Source organism: Setaria viridis, chromosome 2, assembly GCF_005286985.2.
Source record: "Setaria viridis chromosome 2, Setaria_viridis_v4.0, whole genome shotgun sequence".
NCBI classification, from domain to species: Eukaryota; Viridiplantae; Streptophyta; class Magnoliopsida; order Poales; family Poaceae; genus Setaria; species Setaria viridis.
In genome coordinates, this window is record NC_048264.2 from 19,701,810 (window position 1) to 19,726,721 (window position 24,912).

The 24,912-nt window shown below is 44.2% G+C and overlaps 1 protein-coding gene across 1 annotated transcript; it reads right to left on the minus strand.

Annotated features, from left to right (window-relative positions):
• Nucleotides 1-4,589: 4,589 nt before the first annotated feature.
• Nucleotides 4,590-6,808, minus strand: LOC117842576 (fasciclin-like arabinogalactan protein 2). Its single transcript, XM_034723053.2, has 2 exons — nt 6,348-6,808; nt 4,590-5,669 (listed from the first exon to the last, which is right to left on the minus strand). The coding sequence occupies exons 1-2, from the start codon at nt 6,705-6,707 to the stop codon at nt 4,818-4,820; spliced, it is 1,212 nt and encodes a 403-aa protein (XP_034578944.1). The 5' UTR covers nt 6,708-6,808; the 3' UTR covers nt 4,590-4,817.
• Nucleotides 6,809-24,912: the final 18,104 nt, after the last annotated feature.

Sequence of the window (24,912 nt, forward strand, 5' to 3'; positions counted from 1 at the left end):
GCATCCTCGGCCCTACGAGTCTGCTGCTTCAACTTAGCAGCCTACTCGTCGTAGAGCTCATCCAAGGTGAGAAGGTAGGCAGCCATGTGGAGTACGGTGGGATCATCCTCGCGCTATCCATGTCCTTCCAAAGTTCTTACCCGGGCCAGCCATACCGGGCGGTTTTTCTTGACAGGTAGGTAGAACCTCATCGGAGTGCGGCTGATGTGCCTCTTGTAGATCTGGCATAGGAAACGGAGGGCCTTCCGAGCTGCCACTTTATAAGTATCCTTGTGCCGGAAGCCGGTGGCAGTCATATTCCAAGGCTGGATGTCGGGGTAGCGGCTACTCCGCCCGATGTAGATAATCATCTCACATCGAGAGGTTCCGCGATCCTCGTACTCCCTGCTGGTGTACTCCAGACGCTCGTAGATTCCGAGGTGGTCCATGCAGGCAAAAAATAATCTGGGAAAACCGGGCTCCTCTAGGCAGTGGCGGTTAACCCATCCTTCTTCGGCCATCTGGAAAAGATCCGGGGCACAAATTAGTTTTGCAATAGAGCAGAGGTAGGCAGAAATTTTGTAAGTCTTTTATTTTGGTCAAAAAGGGCTAATCCGGTCCTAAGGTCGTGTCCTACAGCCAACGACGGCTCTGATACCACCTGAAGCATCCCCACATAAGTAGAGACTAAATGTGATACAAATATCAGTCCTAGGAGGCTGATAACACATTTATTCGACAGATAATTCAGTTACCGTACAACTCTCGAGGGAGTGGGCGTGAAAGCCACGCAGCGATAAGAAGTAAATAAACAACAGCGGCTAACCAAGCGACTGCCAAAAGACAGCACTCGGGACTACACGGCAGCAGCAGCATCTTGGAAAGGCCAACACCACACGCAGCGTTGGGTGCGGACAGAACCTCTACTCAAGGTCTTCGGCAATGAAGTCCGGGTCTTCCTCTGTAGTAACGAAGCAAGGGTGAGTACGAACGTACTCAACAAGTCCAACCCAATCCACGGAGGGGGATACAAGCAAATATATGCACAGGATAAATCAAGGATAGGCTAGAGTTTATTTGCAATAAAGCTAGATTTTCAACACATGCAAGGGCTCATTTTCAAACAAATTTTCATAAAGCTTTTCTTTAGTAACCGAAACATTAAGTGGGGTTGATCCTACACAAGGATCTAAGTTTTATTTCTATCGGACTCCCCGTCCGCCATAGCACACGGCACAGCTGCCGGACACTTCCAAAATCCAACACACACACACACACACACACACACACACACAAGCACACGTGACCATCCATGCCCAAATGCTAGTTATGTGACCAAGCCGTAACTCGTCCAATGCCGTGGACACGGCTACCCGGATAGGTTTTAACTCTGCAGAGGTTGTACACTTTTTCCACAAGTAGGGTACCGCAGCACGATCACCTTAGTGCCGGTGCGAATCCTAACAAAGCCATTACCCACCTTAGCTAAAACTGGCTAGCCCTCACGGAAGCACCCAAGGGGTTCACGGCTCATCCACGAGACCGTAACCGGGACCTAAGTCACCAAGATCTTACTCCTTTTCCATGGGCTCCCGTTGCTCACCAGCACCCCTGAAGACTAACAGTTCAGCTAGTGGGATTTATGCTAAGCCGTTGCCCATACAACAGTCGAGTGGTTGCACGATGGTGGAATTAGGCAAGATGACACATCAACTCGGTCCTTAACCATGACAAGATGGATATCTCCCGACATTGCTCAACCACTAAGGTACGAGCACAACATCCTGGTATTTCACACAAGAAACACCCATCCATCTCGTCTACCCATCCCTTTCCTTCGAACCCGGAAAACCATTTTTCCCAATTGAACACACACACACTTATTTTCCAAGTAAACCATTGTAATAATGATTGCAGTCGAGTAGCAATTTCCTAAGCATTCTAGCGGTGGTTATCGACTAAATAGAGCGAGTCATATTTAGAGACAACCATAGGATAACAAGGAATGTTCATAAGAATCAAGGGGTGGCTATCCAACCATGTCTTGCAAAGAAGTAATATGCATTTTATAAAATAGGCCAATAGGTTGTGTTTGAAAAACTAGGTATTAAGTATGCATCAAAGGGTGAGATTGGACTTGCCGTCTTCAAAGCCTTCCGGGAGTTCCGGCTCGTGCTGCTGGTCCTCGGGCTCGGGCTCGCGGTCAAACTCCTCCTGGGGATCCTCCTCGGGCAATCCGCGATCTACGGCACACACAAACGGACACACAAATAAATAAAAGAAAGTTGGTTTTTATCCGTTGAGCTCCGAACAGAAAACGTGAACAGAAAATAGGTAGAAAGATTATTTTTGGGAAAATTTGGATATGGATCAGCAAAAGTATTCTGGAGGAGGACGTGGTAAAATTTGGGATCATTTGGAGGAAATTTGGCGCATGAAATGATGGGTTAAACATTAATTAGGGGCTTAAAAGGAGGTTTAGGACTGATTTGCGATAAACCAGGGACCTATTTGTAAATATTTCTGGAGGTGGAGGGGCTTATCCGCGAATAGGTTTATGAGAGTGGTGGAAGGACTTGTGTGTAATTTGGGAAAAAGTGGGGGTCAGATCCAAAATCCGGAGCATTCTCCTTTTCTTCTCCAGGTGCTTGGAGAGGAGAGAGGAATGGGGGTTGACCGGCGGTGGCCGGCCGACCGGGCCTCGCCGGCGGCGAGCCGAGGTTCGGGGGCGGCGGAGAAAGGGGTGGAGACCCTATTTTGCCCATTACCTTGGGGCTTGGAGAATGGGAGGGGGCGGCCGGTGGCGGTCAAAGCGGTGGCGGCGACGGCAGTTGGCGCACGGCAGCAGGGTTGCTGGCGGCGGCGGTGGCTGGGCGCAGGGGGGGCGGTGAGTGGTGGTGTTGGTGGGGGAAAACCGGGCGATTTTTATAGGCGACGGGGAGGGCGCCGGTGGTAGGGGACCGGCAAGGGCCGGCGGCACGGCATCGGTGGCGTGCCGTGGCGGGGATGTAGGGGCCGGGAGCGGGGAGGTAGGGGCCAGCGGCGGGCAGCGTGGAGCAGGGTCGAGGCGGCCAGCGTAGGAGGGGCGGCGTGCGGGGTTGGGGCGGCCGGACGCCGGAGCGGGCGGTGCAGGCGACCGGGTGCCGGGTCGGGCGCGCGGCCCGAGAGAGGCGGCAGCGTGGTCGGACCGGGTCGGGCGGCGGGCCTGAGGCGCGCGGAGGCCGAGCGGCGTGGCGCTAGTAGAGGTGGTGCCGGGGGGAGTTAAGGAGCTGGGGCCGGTTGTGCGGGCGCCAGGAAGAAGAAAGAGGTGGAGAGAGAAGAAGGAAGGAGGAAGAAGAAAGGAGAAGGAGGAAGAAAGGAAGAAGGAAAAAGAAAAAGAAAAGGGGAGGGAAAAAGAGAAAGAAAAAGAGAGGGACCGGCGGCGTTCGCGGCACGCGGTCAGAGCACGCGCGCGGCGTATGACGACGGCACGCGGCGGAAATTATGGTCACGGGTAAAAAGATAGGGGTTGGCTTGGATGCCAGGACGGCGGAATTGTCGGGAAGGTTTTGGAATTCCGGGAGCTCAGCGGTAAAATGATTTTAAAAGCAATTTTAACGGGTGATTTTAGTTGGTGATTTTGCGGGTGTTACAGCCGCCAGCCACCCGTGCCTCACACTGCAAATTGGAGGGGACAGAGCAAGACGAGGGAAGTGGGACACCTTCGCTCGCTCAGTTCGAGCGTATACATCTACAACCTTAGTGTATTTTAGATCAATTGGTCCAAATAGATGGGACCAATGTTAGGTGGATTTTAATTATGAAATATATACAATGCTTGAGGTATAAGATGGTCTTATATAAGTGGAGAAAGAGGAAAAAGTATATTTTATTGCGTAAGGATAGCCCATATGCTAAGCATATGGGTAGCTAAAACTATGAATTGGTATACAATATTTTTAGATTGATTGTACAATTATTTATTCGCTATGGATCGTTTTTGGGTCACATTATGCTCGCCATAAGAAAAGGAATAGACCTGTCCTCTCCCGTATCATCTCTCGAACCAAAGACACTCTTAACCACGTGAAACCATTCCTGCCTTCTTTGCAAACTCTGTAGCAACTTATTAATTACAAAAGAAAAGGAGTCCATTTTACTCCTCTCGCCTATTCCCTTTGTCCGTTTAACCCTCCGAACAAAATTTAGGCTCAACTTACTCCTGTGAACTATTTCCTTTAGTCCAATCCACCCTCTAATTTGATTTTTTTATTTCTCCACGTATAAGTTGAATTTTGAGTTCAAATTTTGTGAGCAGAAATAAAACATGATGCCTTATGTAAAAAATTATACTATAAATTTTTTACGATTATTTTCATAGGTTAGGAATATTTAATACAAAATTAATTTTAAATATACAAAACCATATGAATAATAATCATGAAAAATCTCTAAAGTATTTTTCTAAAGTAGAGTATCAAGTATGAAAAATAAGTCAAGTGACAAAATCTAAAATTAAAACTCAACTTGTACATGAAGAAAAATTAGGGGTAGATTGGTCCAAATGAAATAGTTTGGGGATAAAGTGAGCCTGATTTTGCTTAGGGGGTTAAACGGACAAAGTGAATAAATGAGGGGAGTAAAATAGACTTTTTCCATTACAAAATAATTACATTGATAACAAACCAAGAGACCAAAACTCAAAGCACTACAAACCACACTCCCGAATTCCTGAACGTCACGTTTTTTGTTTGCTACAGAACAATGTGTTTCGTTTTGTCCCCTGTACCCAGCACAAATAAGTAAAAAACTAAAACAAATTCATCATGAAAAATAAAAAGACTAATAAAAACAACTATTTAGCCCATCAACGCAAATGCAGCTACCGCTGTGGTGGCCGCGGTCACCCACCGGGCGAGCATGGCTTGCGCGGCGTCGCCCTTGTCGGCCGTCTCGTCACCGGAATCGTCGGACGAGTCGTCGTCTCCCCCGTCGGCCGCTTTGCTCCTTTTCTTCTTGGACAGCTCCGGCGCGGGCGCGGGCGCCTCGACGACCTTGAACAGCTCCTTGGGCTTGAGGAACTTGTTCACGGCGTAGACGGCAAGCGGCTCCATGTCGCCGACGGTGGCGGTGACGCTGGACGTGACAACCCTGGTTTGCAGCGTGACGGTCTCGCCCTTGTTCTGCACGTCGTAGCTGTAGTCCTTCTTGTTCTCGCTGGCGGTGGCGAGCGTGGTGACCATGCCGTTGTTGGACTTGAGCAGCTGCAGCGAGAAGTAGTCCGGCACGCCGTGGTAGAGCAGGATGGCCGTCTTGGCCTTGGCCGTGAGGTTCTTGTAGGTGGCCGCGAACGCCGCGACGGCGGAGTCGACGGGGCAGAAGAGCGTGAGCCCGTTGTCCTTGGTTTCATTGAAGGCGCGGAACACGTCGGCGTTCGCCGAAAGGAGGGACGCGAAGGACTTGCAGTACTTCTTGGAGAGGAGCTCGACGAGGTCGACAGGCGCCGGCGGCGGCACGGGCGCCTCGGCGTCGGCGGAAGAGATGATGGAGCTCACCTCGAGCACCGCGATGTCGTAGGGGTACTCCTTGATGGACTTGACGTACCGGGTCGGCTTCGCGGTGTCATCGGCGTCGTCCGTCGTGAAGCTGACCTTGCCGTCCTTGCGGGTGATGTTCACGTACCCCGACATGCCTGACGCGGCTCCTGTGGCCTGCAGGAGCGCACCATGTCAGTAAAAGGGGAAATAAATAAAAAGGTTGAACTGCCATCATGAAACTTGAAATTAAGGATTTACTTCCGCATAATTTTGTCTTAGTCTTTTAGTTGATTTTGTTCTCAAAGTACCTGTTCATGGTGCTTGCATCAAAATCACCACCCGCGTACTACTAAAATACTGCATCGTCGGCTTCCTCATTAGTGTGGACGGTTCCTCTGTTATATATATTTTCTATGATTGTACTTCATATATGGGTTGTTCAGGATCAATCATGCATTTAGGTATAGAAAATAGAAAATGAGTTTCCTAAAGTTGACAGCAATTGGATGCATGAAATTCCAAGCCTACCAACCATCCCTGTCGGTGAACCGTGTCTGACTGGGCTCTGCACTAATCGATGACATGGCAACCAACGACATGGGGATTTTCTCACTGCATGCATGATAGAACTTGCAAAGCAAACATATATAATGGCTATTATGATAAAGGAGCTCGTTTATTGAGTTTGAAATAAAGGGCTTCATGATTATTCTTAATTCTGTTACTCCTCGATCGATTCGATTGTAATCGTAATTTACGTAGATATATATATGTAAGAAGATCTGCCAACAAGTTAATATCTGAGCAGAGACATCATTGTGCCGTTTATTTTTGCTGTGCGCGCCTACGTACCTGGTACATGGAGGACGAGGTGGTGGAGCCGCGGGCGAGCTTCTTGAGCTTCTTGTCGCCGTAGTAGTCGACGAGGACGTGCAGCGAGAGGATGTGCCGGATGGTCTGCAGCGAGTAGTGGTCCAGCGCCGACATGGCCGCGTTGTCGACGGCCAGCACGGTGATGGTCTGCCGCCGGTTGATGTCGTACGCTAGCCGCGTCCTGGACAGCATCTCGTTGAACCTCGAGTACTGCTTGTACGGCTCCAGCAGCTTGGTGATGTTGTACTTGGTCGCCGCCGCCGGCGCCGGGGCCAGCGCCATGGCCGCCACCGCCAGAACGGCGAGGGACAAGAGGATGGCCGGGCGGCTCCTCGCCATTATTGCCGACGAACCAATACGAGTGTATATGTTGGAGATGCTGGAGACTAGAGAGAGAGAGAGAGATACGAGTCGGAGGCTGGGATCGAGTGAGCGAGAGTGGGAGCGCTGTGCATATATATATGGGCGCGCGGGAAAAGGGGAAGGTTGGTGGGTCGCTGTGTAGACGCGGCCGGCGGGCGGGAAGACGTTGGAGTAATTTATCGTATGCTGCTGCCACTCCGGTGGCAGGTCGCCGTCGACGCTAGCTGTTCTTCATTTGGTCCTGTTCGTCTGTCCAAAATTTTTGGGTTTTTGATAATCTCGAGGTTTGTTGGGGAGCCAATGCCAACCGACAGTTTCGGGATGAATGGGGGGCATCAAGGTCTCCTTGAGCCGTTGAGCAGGTTTAATTTTGCCACTCTTTGGTTGCTGGTTTATTGAAGGCAAAATCCCTGAACTTTACACTAAAAGCGAAGTTCGTTCCTCAACTTTCAAATCGATCAATTAAGTTCCTCAACTTCCATTTTTAGATCAAACTCATCCTTGCGCTAATGTGGTTCTCTATCTTTGTACGAGACTAATGTGAAAAGTCCATTTTACCCTTAGCTCATGTAGGTCAAATATTATATAATGCTCATACTCCCTGGACACATACACACATCATAATATTTTCTTTAACTAACACAAAATATAGATTCTAAAAAAAGTATGTACTCGCACTACAAGAAATCTGCCGATCTATGACGAACCAAAAATATCATAAACACGTTTTTTTATCATAAACCGTGATTTATGACACGGGAGTGACGAAAACCCTTCATCATTAGTTGAGCATCATAAACCATGACCTACTTTTCTTATTTCGGTACGTCACTAACATAATGATGAATCAAAATTCGTCCCACATGTCATCATAAAATTGTTTCGGAGCCTGTGCACCACGTTGGACAAGAATCCAACGTGGCTCCGATATGGTAGGGGTGTTATGACGATTTTGGTTCATCACAAATTGAAGTCCGGTCCATATAAGAGCCTTTATGAGTTCAATTTTGTTGGGCCATTTTTAGCCCATTTTAATTTTCCACGCTATTTTTCTGGGCCGAAACATGTTTGTTGGATGCCATATTGAGCCATTTTTCTAGGCCCTAGCCCATTATTGCATTTCGCAGCACCATATATTCAATTTTGGCTGGTAATCACCATCACAATCGCAGACATAAAAATAACTCATTTCCAACTTCCATATTATTCACATCATAATCAATGAATAGTTCACCAGCAACAATAATGCAACATACAACAAGTTGAGCATCAACAATGCAACATACAATAAAAGTTTATCAGCAACAAACAACAAGTTCACCAGCAACATACTCAACAGGATTCACATGGCTCTGACTGGTGCTGAAGTTTATCAGGTTAGAAATCAGAGAATGCAATTGGTTTGTCATGTTCTTCAAAGCTTCGAGCTCTTCTATCTGAGACTTTACTGATGTTTCTTGTGTTTCAGCCCTGAATCTCAGTGCATCCATCTTTGACTCTTGTTCAGCAAACTTTTGCCAAAGTTGTGCCCCTCCTATTTCTCACTCTCAAGATTAGTGTGGATTTCTTCAACCTGTAGCGTAGTACCGATCGTAGTCCTTTTCATCGAGGGTGGAATGCCAGCAACCTCCCGAAGTGTCCTAGATTGGACAACTTCAGCCACTGCTTCAGCAATAGTCTTTGGTTGGTCGTCTCCAGGTTGGGTGATGATTTGTTCTATCCAAGACTAATAAAAGGAAGAAAATGAATTGTCTCACAAAAGTACGCACAAATGTTTCTAGTGTTGTTGTTGCAAAGAAGAATGCCAAGTAAACAAATACTTACAATGGCTGCCTGTACTAGAGCAGTGTAGCCATTTTTGCTGCAATGGAAGTTCTTGAAAAGATCAATTGGAGTTGGGTCTCTTTCAACATGCTTCTGCCTCTAATATGATGTGAAAATAGGCATAAACTGTTAGCCTCAAACAAGGAATATGAGGAGATTCATCAAATAAAGTACAGAGCAAAAACATGACTTGTTCAGTTGCTTACCACAACATGAGCCTGTGCAACGTAGCTTCTAGATCCTTTGCACTGAGGAAACCTGACCAGTCCACGATTACCGGTGTTTGTAGTACACGTCTCCTTTACGATAATGAAAACTCGTGTAAGATATATGAATAAGAGGAACATATCAGTACATACAAATGTGCTAGTGGCAAGTTGAAGTTCTATCATACCCTATGAGGTTGGCTAGACCACATCATAACCAGGTTCCACTAGTCATCATTCATAGTGGTCATAGGAGTTTTTGTTGGGACTTCATTTGCTGCAAGACCATTGAAATACTTTTTCTTGAGTCAGTACCTCCCCTGTCTCTATTGCGACTTGAGCATGTCAGTGCATGCCTCTATGATAGGTTAACTAGTGGTGTCAATGTCAAATTATCCTTATATTAAGCACAGCATAAGAGTAGTCAGAAAAATGGATGAAAAGAAAGGATGTAAAGAACTATGGTAGTAGATGAGTTAATATATACACAACGCCTGTTTGCCAAAGTAGTCCTTGAGATATGTTCCATTCTGGGCCTTGTAGTCCTTCCAGCGAGTAAGGATCGGTATATGCCCATGCAATATGATCCCACCCTCTGATGCAAACTTTGCAGCTTGCATTAGTGCCTCTGGCCATTTTAGCCCTTTTTGAACATGGATCGGAAGCTTGGTTTGTAACCCTCTACTTATCCTATCCAAATCTTTGCCCAACCTTCTTGAATCCCGTGGCACTTTTACTTTTGTGGAAGGGTGTGCATCACCTAACAATTTTGTTACGATCATATAGGTGGTGTGTGTTAATAATGATTTGGTTGCTAATTGCAACGTTCCAATTTTTTAGCTATGGGAAAAAGTGATCAAATGATTTGCCTTCGCCAGTCGTCATGTCAATGATGTCCTCAGTGTGGGTGGTTGTTGCTTGGCCTTTTGTTGGCAATTCTTGTGAATCATGAGTCGTCCCATCCGAAACTCTTGCCTGAGCTAAAGCCAATTCCTTTGCCTTGGCCCTAGTGACTCTAGGAGGAATACTGTCAGGGCATCAGGTGACCGCATTCTCTTGGGCAACCCTCTTCCCCTGCCGACTAGTATGCTATCACTGATCTGATTGGACAAATTGCATGAACAAAAATAATGAGAAGCAATCCTGCATAACTAATACAAGAAATTTGGTAGGCAATAATAGATACCTCGTGTTGGCATGTCTCTTGGTCAAATTTAGGCCTTTCCTGAGACGAGTCATACTCCGGATTTGAATCTTCAATTATTCTTTCACTTCTTGTTTCATTGGTATCCTTTCTTCTAGCCTGTTTAAGGATGCTTGTGACCTTTCCAATGCCGAGGGAAGCCAATATGCCCTGGTTCCTTATGATACATGCAACCCTCACCCGCTCGTATGGATGGAGCTCTGGTTCTTTATCTTAGGAAAAGAAAGAAACTTCTATAAAATTGTTCAACCACTATAAATGAAAAAAATTATTGTACAAGAAACAAACTGCTGCAAAATCTAAAGGTAGAGCGCACCAAAACAAGATCCAATATAGGATATTCCTAACCAAAACAAGATCCAGGAAATGATGTTTCTACCCAACCTAATACGAGCCGAAAGGGCAAACTACTGTAAAAGAAATAAATTAATGTAAAATCATAAAGGTACTACCCCAGAAACAAGATACAAGATAGGATGTTCCTACCCTACCTTGTACTAGCCCAAAGGAAAAACTATTAAATGAAACAAACTAGTGTATACATAGGAATTGCTAGATCTGCAAACAAACAACAAAGTAAAAGTAGTAACAAAACCAAACAAGGAAACACATTAATCGCATCACTGGGGATGCTTAACTGGGCAGGAAAATATTATACCTTGTTATTGATGTTTCCTTCGTATGACCTTCCCACCTGATGCCATTGTGTCACCACTGGTCCTACTGAGGGAGATGGGAAGTGGGCGGCGAAGGGAAGGTTGTGGATGGTGGTGAGTAGGTGAAGGTTTGGGATAGCAGTGAGGAGGAGGTGAAGATTTGGGATAGGGGCAAGGAGGTGTCGGTGCTCCGAACCACCGACTGAAGGTTGTGGATGGCGGTGAGTAGGTGAAGGTTTGGGATAGCAGTGAGGAGGAGGTGAAGATTTGGGATGGGGGCGAGGAGGTGTCGGTGCTCCAAACCACCGACTAGTGATTATATGCCGCGCTCTCCTCATTTCCAATGGCTAGTACATAAGAGACAAGGAGTTATACTAGTTTGGGAAGATCCCTACGTCCAGTTTTGGTGGGAGTCATGTTCCTTGGATCGAGTGCATTGCGCTTACAACGGTGTGCTTGTAAGCAAGCGATGCGTGGGTGTGTCTGTGTGGGAATGAATTCGAGAGAGAAAGGAAGCCTGGTTTGCTTTATATAGGCTAGGGATCGGGGGACAATGTTGAGAAATGGAGGGGGTCCCCGACCTCTGAGGTAGGGAGTTGTGGCATTGTTGGGTTTTCCTTGCATCAAGGGGCTTCCTTGTCTTGTCCCTTTGGTTGGTTGTGGACTTCGTACGCCTTGTATGGTGGCTCCTATGCGGCGTGGGCTGCTTACGCACGGCCTGGTCTACTTTGCGGTGTGCCCCCGTCCCGTCCGCCAACCCTGTGGTAGTGAACAAGATGGCAGCCATTGCTGACATCCATACCGGTGATGAGTGGGTGGGCCTTGATTAGCGGCCCGAACTGGGCGTGCCACTCATCCTGCCTTTCCTTGACCTCTTCAGTGCGCTCACGGCCCCTCCTCACTGTAACGTTGGTTGCTGGGTCCCGGCTCACCTGTAGGACTGTACCGGGCCTGGTGTGGTGGCATGGCCTTGACTTTGACGGGTCACCCTAGCAGCGAAGGTGATGATGATGTCGGGACGTGTGGGCGTGTACAGCCGCGCGTGGCCTCGTCCTGCAGGCCATCCTGGGCGGTCCGAAGGGTGTAGCCTCACCCTCGGACCCCCCACCTAAAGGTCGGCTCCCTCCGCCAGGTGACGTCTCGGCGTGGGGCGGTCAAGGTGGAGCCGCACCTCGCATTTAATGCTCCAGGTATGGCGTTGGTCACCCCTGGTCAAGGAGTAGGTGGGACGCTGTGGGCCCTTTGCTAGCCCTGCCCCCGATCTAGCTAGATCGGTGGATCGTGGCCCTCGGCCCTCGACCAGGGGAGGTTGGGAGGTAGGCCGCAGCGTCTTCTGGGCCACCTCTAGCACGCCTCTTGCTGTTGGGCCTTTTGCCTTTTATGCCTAGTTGCCTTAAATCCCTTCGCCGAGGGTACCCCTGGTATAGGAACCCGTCAGGAGGAGGTGAAGATTTGGGACGGGGGCGAGAAGGTGAAGGGGAACTGATGGCGAAAAGTTTTTGGATGCGGAAGATTTGGACAGAGGGAGGGAAGAGACGGGATAATTGGCCAATTGGGTGGATGGCCCTGTCACATTACCAATATGCCCTTTTACTATGGTGGTGGATGAAATGGGGTGCTATTGGAAAGGGGGAGGAAAATTGACATTTCACATCTATCACACAGCGTGGTCCGGGTGTCCAAATATTTGAATAGCATGCTGAAAAGATTTTGGGGCTAGTCCGCGCCAGGTAATGGCAACCAAAGGATGTTCCGCTTCGTAGAATATGCCAGATGAAAATTCAAATAGTGCTTACTTATAGTCAACATTGGAATTCCTTGTTCCATGCCTTCCATTGGATGTGTTTACTACATAATCATGTGCACATTGGAAATCGAACAACCCTCCCTTTGGTTGCATGTGCTTACTTACATGTCATTGGAAACCAAAGAAATCTCCCTTCGATTGGGTGTGCTTACTCTTTATTCATGTGCACATTGGCAATCAAACATCATTTTTCCTGATTGGATTTGCTAACTACTCAATCATGCACACATTAGACATCAAACATCCCTCCCTTTGGTTGCATGTGCTTACATACACACATGTCAATATTTGAAACCAAAGAAATCTCCCTTCGATTGGGTGGGCTTACTACTTGTTCATGTGCACATTGGCAATCAAATATCATTTTTCTCGATTGGATTTGCTAACTACTCAATCATGTGCACATTGGAGATCAAACATCCCTCCCTTCGATTAAATGGCTCCCTTGGATTAAGTAGCTTCGGGCACAGTTTTGGGTTACATTGAAGATTACAAAAAAAACACTATGAAGGTAGTTTTGGGTTCCTTGTATCGATAGCATCACTCATTACATGATATCGAGGTCAGAGAAGTCTCCTTTTTGGGTGTGGAAGACTAGACCCTGCCACGCCTATATTCTCGCCTGTATCCATAATCTTAATCCACTCCGTCAACTCAAACACTTGGAAATCCGAGTCTTCAATGCTCCTAGAGCAGTTAGATGATCTAGCTTCATTCGCAACTTAAAGATGATGTGCCAGCCTATCCGCTTGGTCATTCTACACCCCATTGGTACCAGACCAATTATAAGACTCGTCCAACTCCAGTAAACTCCCCTAGATCACCAATAGTTAAAATTTGAGCACAAAGCCTAGGCAAATATTATGACAAGGCTCAACAAAATAGTTAGCTCGTACATGACAATGAAACATTTATTGTTCAAATCGAATACAATAATGAATGGCAACAAAAGAATTGTTTAACATTCTACCTCTTTGTTATTGGGGTTCGAAGAAGGTGTTGACATAGCAGGATTGGTTGACAGAAGAGGGTCATTAGGAGCTAGAGATACATGATTATTTGGAGGAGGAGTAGTAGTAGTAGGTGCAGCAGAGCCTTTCGACGTAGTTGGAGCAGGAGCCGGTGCAAAAAAGCTTTCCAATGTAGTTGGAGTAGGAGATGGTGCAGCAGAGCCTTCTGACGTAGTTCGACTAGGAGCAGGTGCAGGAGAGCCTTCCCACATAGCGAGACTAGGAGCAGGAGCCACCGTAGGATCTTCCTGAGTTTGCAAAGTAGTGCAACTAGGATCATCCTTAGCTTGCGAAATAGTGAGACTTGGATCATCAGGATCATCCAGATCTGTATCTGTTTCCACCACAGGACCTTCCTTTTGCTATTGCGACGCAACAATATCAAATAGAACCATAAGTATTGATGCATTTGCTTCCTCATCATTGCCACCTTTCTTTGCAGGAACAAGTGTGAAATCCTTTTTTGTCAGGATCATCGTTGATGTCAACAATTGTGGAATTCCAGCTGAATTGTGATGCGGCAAAGAGACCTCAGAGGTTTAACCCGATTCAGTCGGAGGCATGATTAGTAGGAGGGTCGGACCAGCATGTGGGAGTTGAATTTGTGATGGTGGTAACCTGACATGCTGGTGCAACTAACTGAGGATGGTACAGACAGTGGTGAGCGCAATGTTCATGTTCTAGTCTACCCTCTGTGCCACCTGCTCTAGCCACATGAATTGTCTCTCCTCCTGACAAGCCAATCTCTCATCCTACCTTTTCTGTTGCTCGCCCATGCGGAAATTATTTTCAGCATGTTTTGCCTCACCATCAACTAGTCTCTGAAGAATTAAGGCAACCTCGGTCGGCTGACTGGATGTTGCTAGAGTGACCAGTACTATTTTTGTAGCAGATCGCGATGCACCTACCTCCTGGTCATGAGTGACTTGGAGACAAGGTACATACATATTTTTCTCCTCGCTGCCTTCGCTGTTCGAGCAATAGTTCTCATTTATGTCCTCATCAAAAGATGGCTCATTCCTAGCCCTTAGGCCACAATGTCTGTCTCCTAATCTACTGGCTTGTATACCTTGAATTATGTTTTGGCATTGATGTACTCATGTTGCCAATTTTTAGGTCCGGTTTGCACCTCTCTACCGTTCTCATCTTTTTTAGTAATATGACTCAAGATGATGGAGATCCAGTGAGCATATGGCATTTGTCGAGCCACTATCAGCCCATCATGGATAACATCTTGAATCTCACAAAGAATAAAGTCCATGATGTCGAACTTCCGGCCAGTCATGACGTGAAGAAGAAGCCACTGCTGAAGACTAGTAGTGGACTCTGCATTGCCGATCCGTCGTAATAATGTCTTCCTTAGTGTCCGGTGAACCACATTGTCCTTAGGGGTAAGCATGTTAGGCGTGCGATATGCTTGGCGAGAAGGTAACGGCTCCACAAAAAGTTCGGCCGTATCCTCGTCTGAACGGAACGATCCAGTAAGCAAACTACGGCAAGGTGGTTCACCATCCCCGTAGACAATGTAGTATAGGGCCACATCACACGTATTGACTCCAAGACTATTAGCAATTTGGTGTCGCCAAATTCTATGTGGAGCTCCGTGAAACATGACCTGAATGTACTCTCTGCTCTCAGGAACGTGCACCGTAGCATAGAAAACTAAGACCCAATCCTCAATATACTAATGATGCCCTGAGACCAAATCAACCAATCCAGGTAGTTGATCAAAGTATCCCTTAATATTCTCTCCTCCCGCGGCCATGTTGATATGATTTCAGTTTATAATCTTGTGCACAAATAGTTTGATGGACAACTTTTTGTAGTTATACTAGAAAGTTTGTTGAATGACATTTCTAAATTTTTGTTTGACCCGTCTGTCATTGGATTTTTCAAACCACACATCCTCAGACACAAATCTAAGCCTTTTAATTATTTGGTAGCTATGCATGCTCAGGTCAATCATCCTTAGTGGATCTTCTGCTGGAGGGTAAAGAGGTACCTCATTCTGCTCCCTGGGGTCGGGTGCAGAAAACTCAGCACGGCGGGGCGATTGATGCCGCGTAGATTGCTATCGCCCGGAAGGTACCAAGGTTGACCCACCCTGTGTACGACAGGATTGCGCCGATGTTGACCTACCCCGTGTACGGCGAGAACGGGCAGGGGAAGACTCCCGTGTAATGGACTTGCCTCTTTGCCACGTCCGAACACCAGACGTGCCTGTAGAATTTTCCTGTGACTTCCTTTGTCGCTTTGCTGAAGGTGGTTCAAGCGTCTTTCTAGTTTTCTTGCCACCATCTCGGCCCATCTGCAAGATCTTTCTCGAATTAGCTACCACAACAATCTCAAAAGAATTAACAAATCCCCCTTTCAATGATGAATACGTGTGAAATTGTGGCGGTGGATTTCGGAGTGCGGCCACGGCAGCGAGCGGCTGCAGCAGGTTGCAGCAGCGGCTAAACCTTACCAAGGGTGAGCACCGCAAGTGACCTTGCAGTAAATGGGGAATAGAGGGTCAGCACGAGTGACACGGCATTGGATAAAGTCATAAAGGTATAGTGCGCACTCAAACAAGAAGATGGGTAGGACTTTCCTAGCCAACCTTGTTCTAGCATAAGGATGTTTCGGTGTTTGAGAATACACTGAACCAGGTAAACAGCTAGCCAAATGGGCGTTCAAAGATTTTGAAAGTCATCACAGGCTATTCCGGTGTTTAACAATACACCGAACTGGATAAACAACCAGCCAAATGGGCATTCGAAGATTTTGAAGATGTCACAGGATGTTTCAGTATTTGATAATACACTGAACCGGATAAACAGCTAGCCAAATGGGCATTCAAAGATTTTGGAAGTTGTCACAGGATGTTCTAGTATTTTACAATACAATGAGCCGGATTAATAGCCAGCTAAGTGCCGTTTCGAATATTTTGAGATACGTCAAAAGGATTTTCCCACAACTACTATGATAAAAGGTCTACATGCACATATTGGTTCATATCTTATACAACAAATGAGTTCAGATTGGAATACTAAAACATTAATTGATTTCACTTCCTAGTCCTCGTCATTATTAGAAGTTTCATCTTCATCATGGTATTTCCAGATAGTTTTGCCGTCTTCCTCATCGTCAGAATTGAATCCGTCCACATCAAATAGAACCTGCTAGCGAATAGAAGTAACTTGATCCGCTGGAACAACAGTCCTCTCCTCCTCCTCATCGCTAATAGGCACCGGAGCCTCCAAACCATCACCAATACCATCATTAAAGCTTTCTTTAATTACATCATATTGATATGCAAATACCATGCCACTAGGCTATGTCCTGCTCATTTACATTAAAGCTTCACAAATGCCTATGCTCAAAATTTTGCACCACTCTCCGTGGGCCTTGTAGCAGGATGTCTAGCAAGTAAAACACCTTCGTTGCTTGTTTAGCAAAAATGTAGGGATTACTTTTGTACCAGTACCTTCCAGTATTGATGCATGTGAAGTACCTATACTTTCTAATCCTTGGTTCCCTCTTGGTCCCACTCAGATCATACCAATTACAGTACAATAATACAACAATTCAATTTATGACATACCCTGAAGAGTTATACCGCAACTCAATAATTTCTTTTAGACAACCATAAAACTCAAATGGCTCACTGTTATGAAAGTCTGCAGCTGTAATCCTACTATTCTATGTCTTCCTATTTTCCTCTCGACCATGTGTGTGGTACCGGACACCCCCAACAAGACATGCTGAATATTTTCTTCCTTGCTTGTCTGGTAAAGCTGATAATGCATATAGGTCCTTGGACACCTCTCCTTCAGGTATCTTTTCAATCTGTACAACAAAACCATAGTTTTATATATAGTTTTATATATAGGTCCTCGTGAAAGAGCATCTAGGCCCCTAGTGGGTTTTGGTGTGTTGAATGACAACGTGATTAAAGATCTAATGAACTTGTTAAGTCTATGAGCAGGTGTAATTCTATTGATGAATAATCTTCGTGGGAAAGATTGTATTAAATGACTCATACAATGAAAAGAACAAGTATGGCATATGGCATTATTCATCCAAGCAAGCAATGATGTAAAAGAGAGTTGATTCTTGATTGATAGCCTCATATTACAAGATTTCTTGAGTTAAAGATAAATGTCAAAAAAAAGGAATATTATGTGAATCCCATGATAGTTATATGCGATATGTGACAAGCAAATTGAAAAAAAGATAGGGGTATGATGACATTGGGATATTAGTTGGTCACTAAATAAAATGAGAAGCTTGTTATAAATAAATGGGATATAGAAGTCAAAAGAAGATATGACCTGAAGAGGATTTCATTCATGATGTCAAAACATTACTAGACTCAAATGTGGTAGCGATTGGATGAAGAAATCAAGAGAAGTGATTAGCTATGAGATATTAGGCAAGGTTTGGTCAAGTAGTGACTTGGGCCATGAGCTTTGCTAGGGTGAAGTGGCTAGTGCTTAGAGAATTTTGAGGTATCAAGTCAAGCCTTACCGAGTATAGCAATGTGATGCATCAAACATTTATTGAGTCATATGAAGAAGTAACTTGTGATCTAAACTTGAGTTTCATTCATATGTGATTGAATATTGATCTAAGTCATTAGCCTAAGGTTGAAGTGCTCAAACCAAAGAGACAAAAGATGGATGCAACCCTCAAGAAGATATGCTTATCAAGTATGGCATGGTTCATGATAATGAAGCTCAAGAAGATGAACATGGTATTTATATTTTGATCGTGAGTATAGGTGTGCCGTACTATCAAGAGGGCTCCAACACATGGTCATTTGACATAGTCTCAGTGCTCAAGTATCCTATGTGAGGGATGAGAGACACAAAAGCCACACGTACACACTAATGATCAGAAAGTTTCTGGAGAAGTTTCTGGAAGATTCTAGAAGTTCATAAGTTTTTAAGGAAATTCTAGAAATCTCCGGAATTCAACTCTTAACGACTAGTTGGTTTGAAAAATCGGAGGTTCCGGTTTTGGGAAATCAGAAGTTCTTGTTTTGGTCTGACAACTCTAACGGCTAGTTTTTGGGAAGTGGAGTATTTATACCCCACGACCCCCTTAGTGGTTGCTTGTTGTTTTTGCGGTTGTTACTGTGTTTCTTGCCTGTTCTAAGCTGAGCCAAAGCTAAATAGCTCTCCCCAACCTCTCTTTGTGAGGTAGTGTGATCTTTTCTAAGATCTTGTGAGTTGGGTAGTAGAAAGGAGTTATTTGAGAGCACTAGAAGAGCACTCGTATGCTTGAGTACTGGTTTGCCTTGTCAAGTTTCAAGTGAAGCATTTGTTACTCTTGGAGGTGTTCCTCCTAGACGTCTAGGCATCGTCCAAGAGCTCCCAAGGTGTGGTGAACCACGGGACAGTTTGTGCAGGTCAAGGTTCGCCTCCGAAAGGGAAGAAGCTAACTAGTGAAGTGGGGAAAGGGTTAAGTGCAACCCGGCTTCCTCGGAAGCACCCAACAGAGATGTAGCATTTGCCCGAAGGTGAATCTGAACTTCGGTGAAACAAATCATTGTGTCTCCTCACTAGTTGCTTACATTTGCTTTTCACTTCTACTTCATTGTTAATCTTATAACATTGGTTGATCTACTCAGGTGTTAGTGTTTGTTAAGTGCAGGAACTTTGTGTTTATACTAAGATACACCATATGAGCACATTGTCTAAACCTGGTTTGATCTTTACCTCACTTGCATTGCTTATGGTTTAAGGGTTTCTCTCTGCCCGAGCTAAAATTGGAGGTTCCGGTTTTGAAACTGGAGGTTCTGATTTCCAGGCAGACAGATTTCATTCCGCTGCTTAAGGCATGTGTTTTCTATCTTCAGAGATTCTAGAGATTTCTTCGAAAATTTCATAATTTGCAGAATCTCCAGAAGTATTTTCGAAATAATCCGAAAGTCATTGATAAACTTATTTTAAGTGGCGACGATTTTCTGGTTACGCCTATTCAACCCCCCTCTAGGCGACATCAAGATCCTTTTCTAAAGCTTGCACAAAAATATTGGGATATCTATTTTCAATTTCTTCAAAATATCCAACTTCAGAGTTTTGCAACATAGTTGCTAAAAGAAGTTTCCTAATTCTAAAATAGCTGAGTATATCTCTTTATCCATTAAACCTCGAAGGGAAGCAGGCAAAATCCATTGGAGTAGGATATGGCAATCATGAGTTTTCAGTTTTTCGAGTTTGCATCCATCAACGGTAATACATCTTGATAAGTTAGAAGCATATCCATCTGGGAACTTCACCTGACTTATAAAATCACAGAACACCTTCTATTTCTTTTTTCCCATTATATATGGAGCTTTTGGCATTTTGCATGACTCTCCTTTCCTAGTATTCAGCATGGGTAGATGTGGTCTAATGCCCATCTCTTCCAAATTAACCATAGCATTGATCATGTCCTTTGTCTTCCCAGCAATTTTAAGCAATGTTCCAATAAGGTTTTCACATATGTTTTTCTCAATGTGCATGACATCAAGATTATGTGGTAGCTTCAGAGTTGTCCAATATAGCAAGTCAAACAAACAAACCCTTTGGCTCCAACAGTATCCGGGTTCCTAGTTCCTTTTCTTACCTTGAGGGGGCTTTCCTGGTCGAACATCTTTAACCTTCTCCAGTTGCTGCTGAAGTTCCTTAGTATTAAATTGCTCTAGCGTGTCTCAGTTTTCAGTATTGCCATCAAACTCTACTTTCTTTCTTCTCCATGGATGGTCAGTTGGAAGGAAACGATGATGGCCAATATAACATATCTTGTTTTTCAATCTTCTTGAGCAATGATCCTTGTCACAACGTACACAGGCATAATAATCTTTCATGATGCACCCCACCAATGTGCTTAGTGCTAGATAGTCATGTATGCACTAAATAACCGCAGCATGTAGTTTAAAGGATTCATGACTACAAGTATCATATGCATCGACACCCTTCCAAAGGTCCAACAACTCATCTATGAGAGGTTGCAAGAGACATCAAAATCCTTTGATGGAGAACTCAGTCCGGGGATCAATAATGCCATCATGAAGTTTGATTCTTCCATGCATACCCATCGTGGCATGTTATACGACACAAGAAATACTAGCCACATACTATATGAGTTGGTCATGTTGCCAAATGGATTGAAACCATTGGTTGCAAGGCCAACTCTAATGTTCCTAGCATCTTTTGCAAATTCCGGCCAATTTTCATCGAAGTCTTTCTATGCCTCACCATCAGCTCGATGGCTAAGCTCATTGTCCACTAGTTTTCACTTCAACTTGTGCCATTGTGCATCCTTGGTATTTTTTGATGAAAGAAACATCCTCTTCAGCCTTGAAACTAGTGGAAAATGCCTCAATACCTTCTAAGGAACGCACTTATTGTTCTCTGCATCTTTCCATCTTGAATCCACTTCACAACACACGGGACACAAATCATGTTTGGATAGCGTCTTGTGAAACAATACTCAATTATTCTTGCAAACATGGATAAATTCATAGCCGAGTCCCATGGCACATATGTACTTTATTGCGTCATCGTAAGATGTGGGAACACATGCTCCTGGGAAAGCAAGGGATAACACCTTAAGAATCGAATTGAATGCGACATTGCTAATCCGATAGAAAGACTTGATATGAAGTAACTTCACAACAAATGTAAATTGTGTATATTTAGATCCTGGTGACACCTTATGGTTTATATGTTCCCTTATCCATGCTAGCATTTTCCTTTCAAGCTCTTTAGTGTGGCACATTTCGAATATCATTTCAAGAAGTCCATCTTCGGTGCCTTCATCCTCCTGCATACCCGATATGAGTTTGTTTTCCTAAACCATTTCCTGATCACCATCATCCTGCAGAACTTCATTATCCACAACGCCCTCATCCGGCAGAATTGCAATTTGCTCAACCCCATCATCCTGCAGAATTGCATTTTCTTGAACCCTATTATCGTGCAGATTTGCATTTTTCTGAACCCTATGCTCGAATGTTTCTCCATGATGGATCCACCTAGTGTAGGTGCTTTCCATCCCAGTCATAAGTAAGTGCAGGTTCACCATTTCTACAGTACATTGAGACTGATTCAAGCATTCACGACACGGGCATAGTATTTGTTCATCGTCAGAGTATCTACTCTCAACAAATTCCATGAAATCATTGACCCTTTACTCATGCTCGGGGGTAAATAGTTGACAACCGTGTATCCAACATCTATACATCTAATGTCTATCCATCTGGGAAATTTTGGTGAATTCAACTCAAAATAACTGAACAGATTGAAAGACATTAATGCGAAATGAAATTTTGGTGAATTCAACTCAAAATTACTAATAAGATTGATGCACCGCAGCAGGAAGCACTAGATTTGTGCTGCTGTAGGACTGAGCCGCTGCGGGGAGGCGTAGATCTCCGCCAGAGTGCTCCGTCCTGTCCACCTTCTCTCTGTTCTTCTTTTCCACGCGGTAGCGGGTAAACTATTTTTTGGCTGTAGCACGGGTTTTTCTGCCGCCAACTACCACACTCTCCTGAAACTTACCTTACATGTGGGACCCGGTCATGGTAAAGACTTCCCATTGGGTCGGTAAGAGGTTCGACCCACGAGAGGAGCACGTTTTCCATTTTATTTTACCGCCCTATTTATCTGATTAAACTTACATGTGGGACCATCGTTGGTTTATGACATTTTCACGGAGCTTATATCATCACAAAACCACCATGTAACAGGGAGTGATGATTCCTAGCAACTTTTATGATGTTGCGTAACTTTATCACTAAATTTGCTTGGATGTGAAACTTTATGATATTTTTAGCGATAAACATCATAGATCTATGACGAGAAGAAATATGTCATAAAATTTTCATCATAGATCAACATATTTCTTGTAGTGTCGTACTATTTAAAATCATGCATGTACTCATAGGAATTAAATTTTGATATGAAAAATGTATGTACTCATATTCTTTCATGATATACACAATTTAATGTATATGCATATACTTTAAAGTTGACATGTACTCATATACTAGTGGTACGATATGCATGCTCCAGGTACATATTTATACTCCCGCAGTAAATATATATATGTTCATACTTATATATTTTGGATAATGTTGTTAATTCCGGTGGAAATTTGAGGAGGGGGAGAAGGAGCTAAGGGCAAAAATGACTTTTCGCACTAGTTTCATGCTAATATGGAGCCCATATCAGCCCAAAGACGTGTTTGATCTAAAAATAAAAGTTGAGGTACTAGATTGGCCATTATGGGAGATGAGGGATGAAGTTGACCCTCGGTGCAAAGTTTAGAAGCTAAAATGACTATTAATAGTTGAAAGCATGTTTCTCTTGTACCGCATGTTATATTTAAATGTTGTGCTTATTAGCTTCTTGTGTAGACCTAATTTGTGATTAAAAAAATACTATATGTCGTTGTAACCTTACTTTCGTTTTCGTAAGAGTGATGATAACCATTTTCTTGATAAATCAACCACCGATTTTCTTGTCAATTAATTAAGAGTACCTGATTGATGATTGATCTGGATGGTCGATCCTGTTCTTCAATCCGAGTATCCGACAACAACGGCTGTTAGGTCAGCCTGCGTGAAGAACTGGTCTACAGCACTGCAGTTTTTTTATGGTTGAGCCTTCAGCCCCAGCCTCTAAATTAGACAAAGCACATGTGTCGTTTCCTTACATTTTAATTGACTTCGAAACCAGTTAAGCCGTGTCTAATCCTTGAGTCCAACAGATAAAGGTGAGCCAACACACCAGCTAATCGTTGAACGATTTTTGCTTTTCTGAAATACGCACACAATAATACCAACAACATAATAGTTTATAGACCAAGAAATGAAGCGACGTACCGCAGTTACTGTAATCCACCAATGATATTGTAATGCACTTAAAAGATCGTTGAACTACTTCTATTCCACTTCATTTCAAAAAAAATTATCATTTTTCATACAGAAATGATTGGAGACCAGATCACCTGCAGCGATAACTAAGTAGTAAATGAGATGGAAATTACTCCCTATATGTTCTAAAACATAAGGTGTTTTAGTTTTGTCCAATATAAAATTCTCTATTTTTGACTTATTTATAAAAATTACAACAATACCTACAATATCAAATTACTTATTAATGTCATCATTAAGCATCTAAACAAACATCTTTAATTTGAGCAAGCTTTTATATAAAAATGAACAAACATCTAAAATATCAAATAAGTTTTGTTAAATCTCCTATAGCATATATCTTGTTAAAGCATTTTATTTGATATTATATATATTAATATATTCTTCTATCACGTTAAAGAAGTTTGATCTAACTAGGACATAACTAAAATCATATATGTATATTTTATTAGTACGAAGAGGAGACGAATTTGACTTATAACAAAATTAAAACATCTAGCAGAAGTATTATCGATCCTTTGTTGAAAGCAACAGTAGCAAATTATCGTGAGGCTCACGAGTGACATTACCGCAGGACATAATAAACTTTCATAAAAGGCAAGCAGCGCAGGTGTTGGCGTTGCAGCCTGCGTCGTTTTCCATTCCAGCAGGGCAATCATTAGTGATTTGGTGTTGGATCGAACGCAAGTTAAACGTGCGCAAATGTCAGCTGTTGAAGATAACCTGAGTGTCTTTTTGAGATGGGAAGATAACCTGATCAGTAAGGTTGCTTGAGGGGTGTTTGGCTCCAGGAGTTAACTAACCCCGTCACATCGGATGTTTACATACTAATTAGGAGTATTAAATATAATCTAATTATAACACTAATTACACAGATGGAGACTAATTCATGAGACGAATCTATTAAGTCTAATTAGTCCGTTATTTGACAATGTGGTGCTACAGTAACTATTTATTGTTGATGGAGTAATTAGGCTTAATAGATTCGTCTTGTAAATTAGCCAATTAGTTTTATAATTAGCTCATATTTAGTCTTTCTAATTAGCATCCGAACATCCGATGTAACAGATTAAATTTTAATCCTAGTACCCAAACCACCCTCAAGTTGCAAGCATCCAGCATCCAGATTCGAGAGGCCACAAGCGGCGAAGCTCAAAGCGAGCTTTGGGACGGTCGGCCCAGCACAGACAACAGGAAATTAAGGCCACCTTTTTGCTTTTGCCCATGCGACGCGCAGCACTCATTCACACGCTGACCGGTGGGCCCCCAGCCCGGGAGATTATTAGTTTAGCTGCAGGCTGGCCCGCTGGCGATTGATGCATCAGGGGCATGTACAACCCATAAACAACATTTGTCTATATGCTGCTACGGAGGCAAAACCATCCTACATGGACAGTGATTGATGACGAGAGAGCAGCGGCTCGTGCTCCCAGGCCACGCGATGACTTTGTTGCCACTTGTCGAACCAGCGCTATTCCTTCCGGATTAAGTGAGAGATCAGCTGACCTGTGCCCTGCTCATGCCGGCCGCCGTCCCCATGCCTCGCCCCTCGCTGGTCACCCTC

Excerpts from the sequence above, each read along its gene's own strand:
- LOC117842576 (XM_034723053.2), bottom strand. The coding sequence starts at position 6,707 with ATGGCGAGGAGCCGCCCGGCCATCCTCTTGTCCCTCGCCGTTCTGGCG. Across the intron at positions 5,670-6,347 it reads CCTCGTCCTCCATGTACCAG|GCCACAGGAGCCGCGTCAGG; the intron begins GTACGTAGGCGC and ends GCGCTCCTGCAG.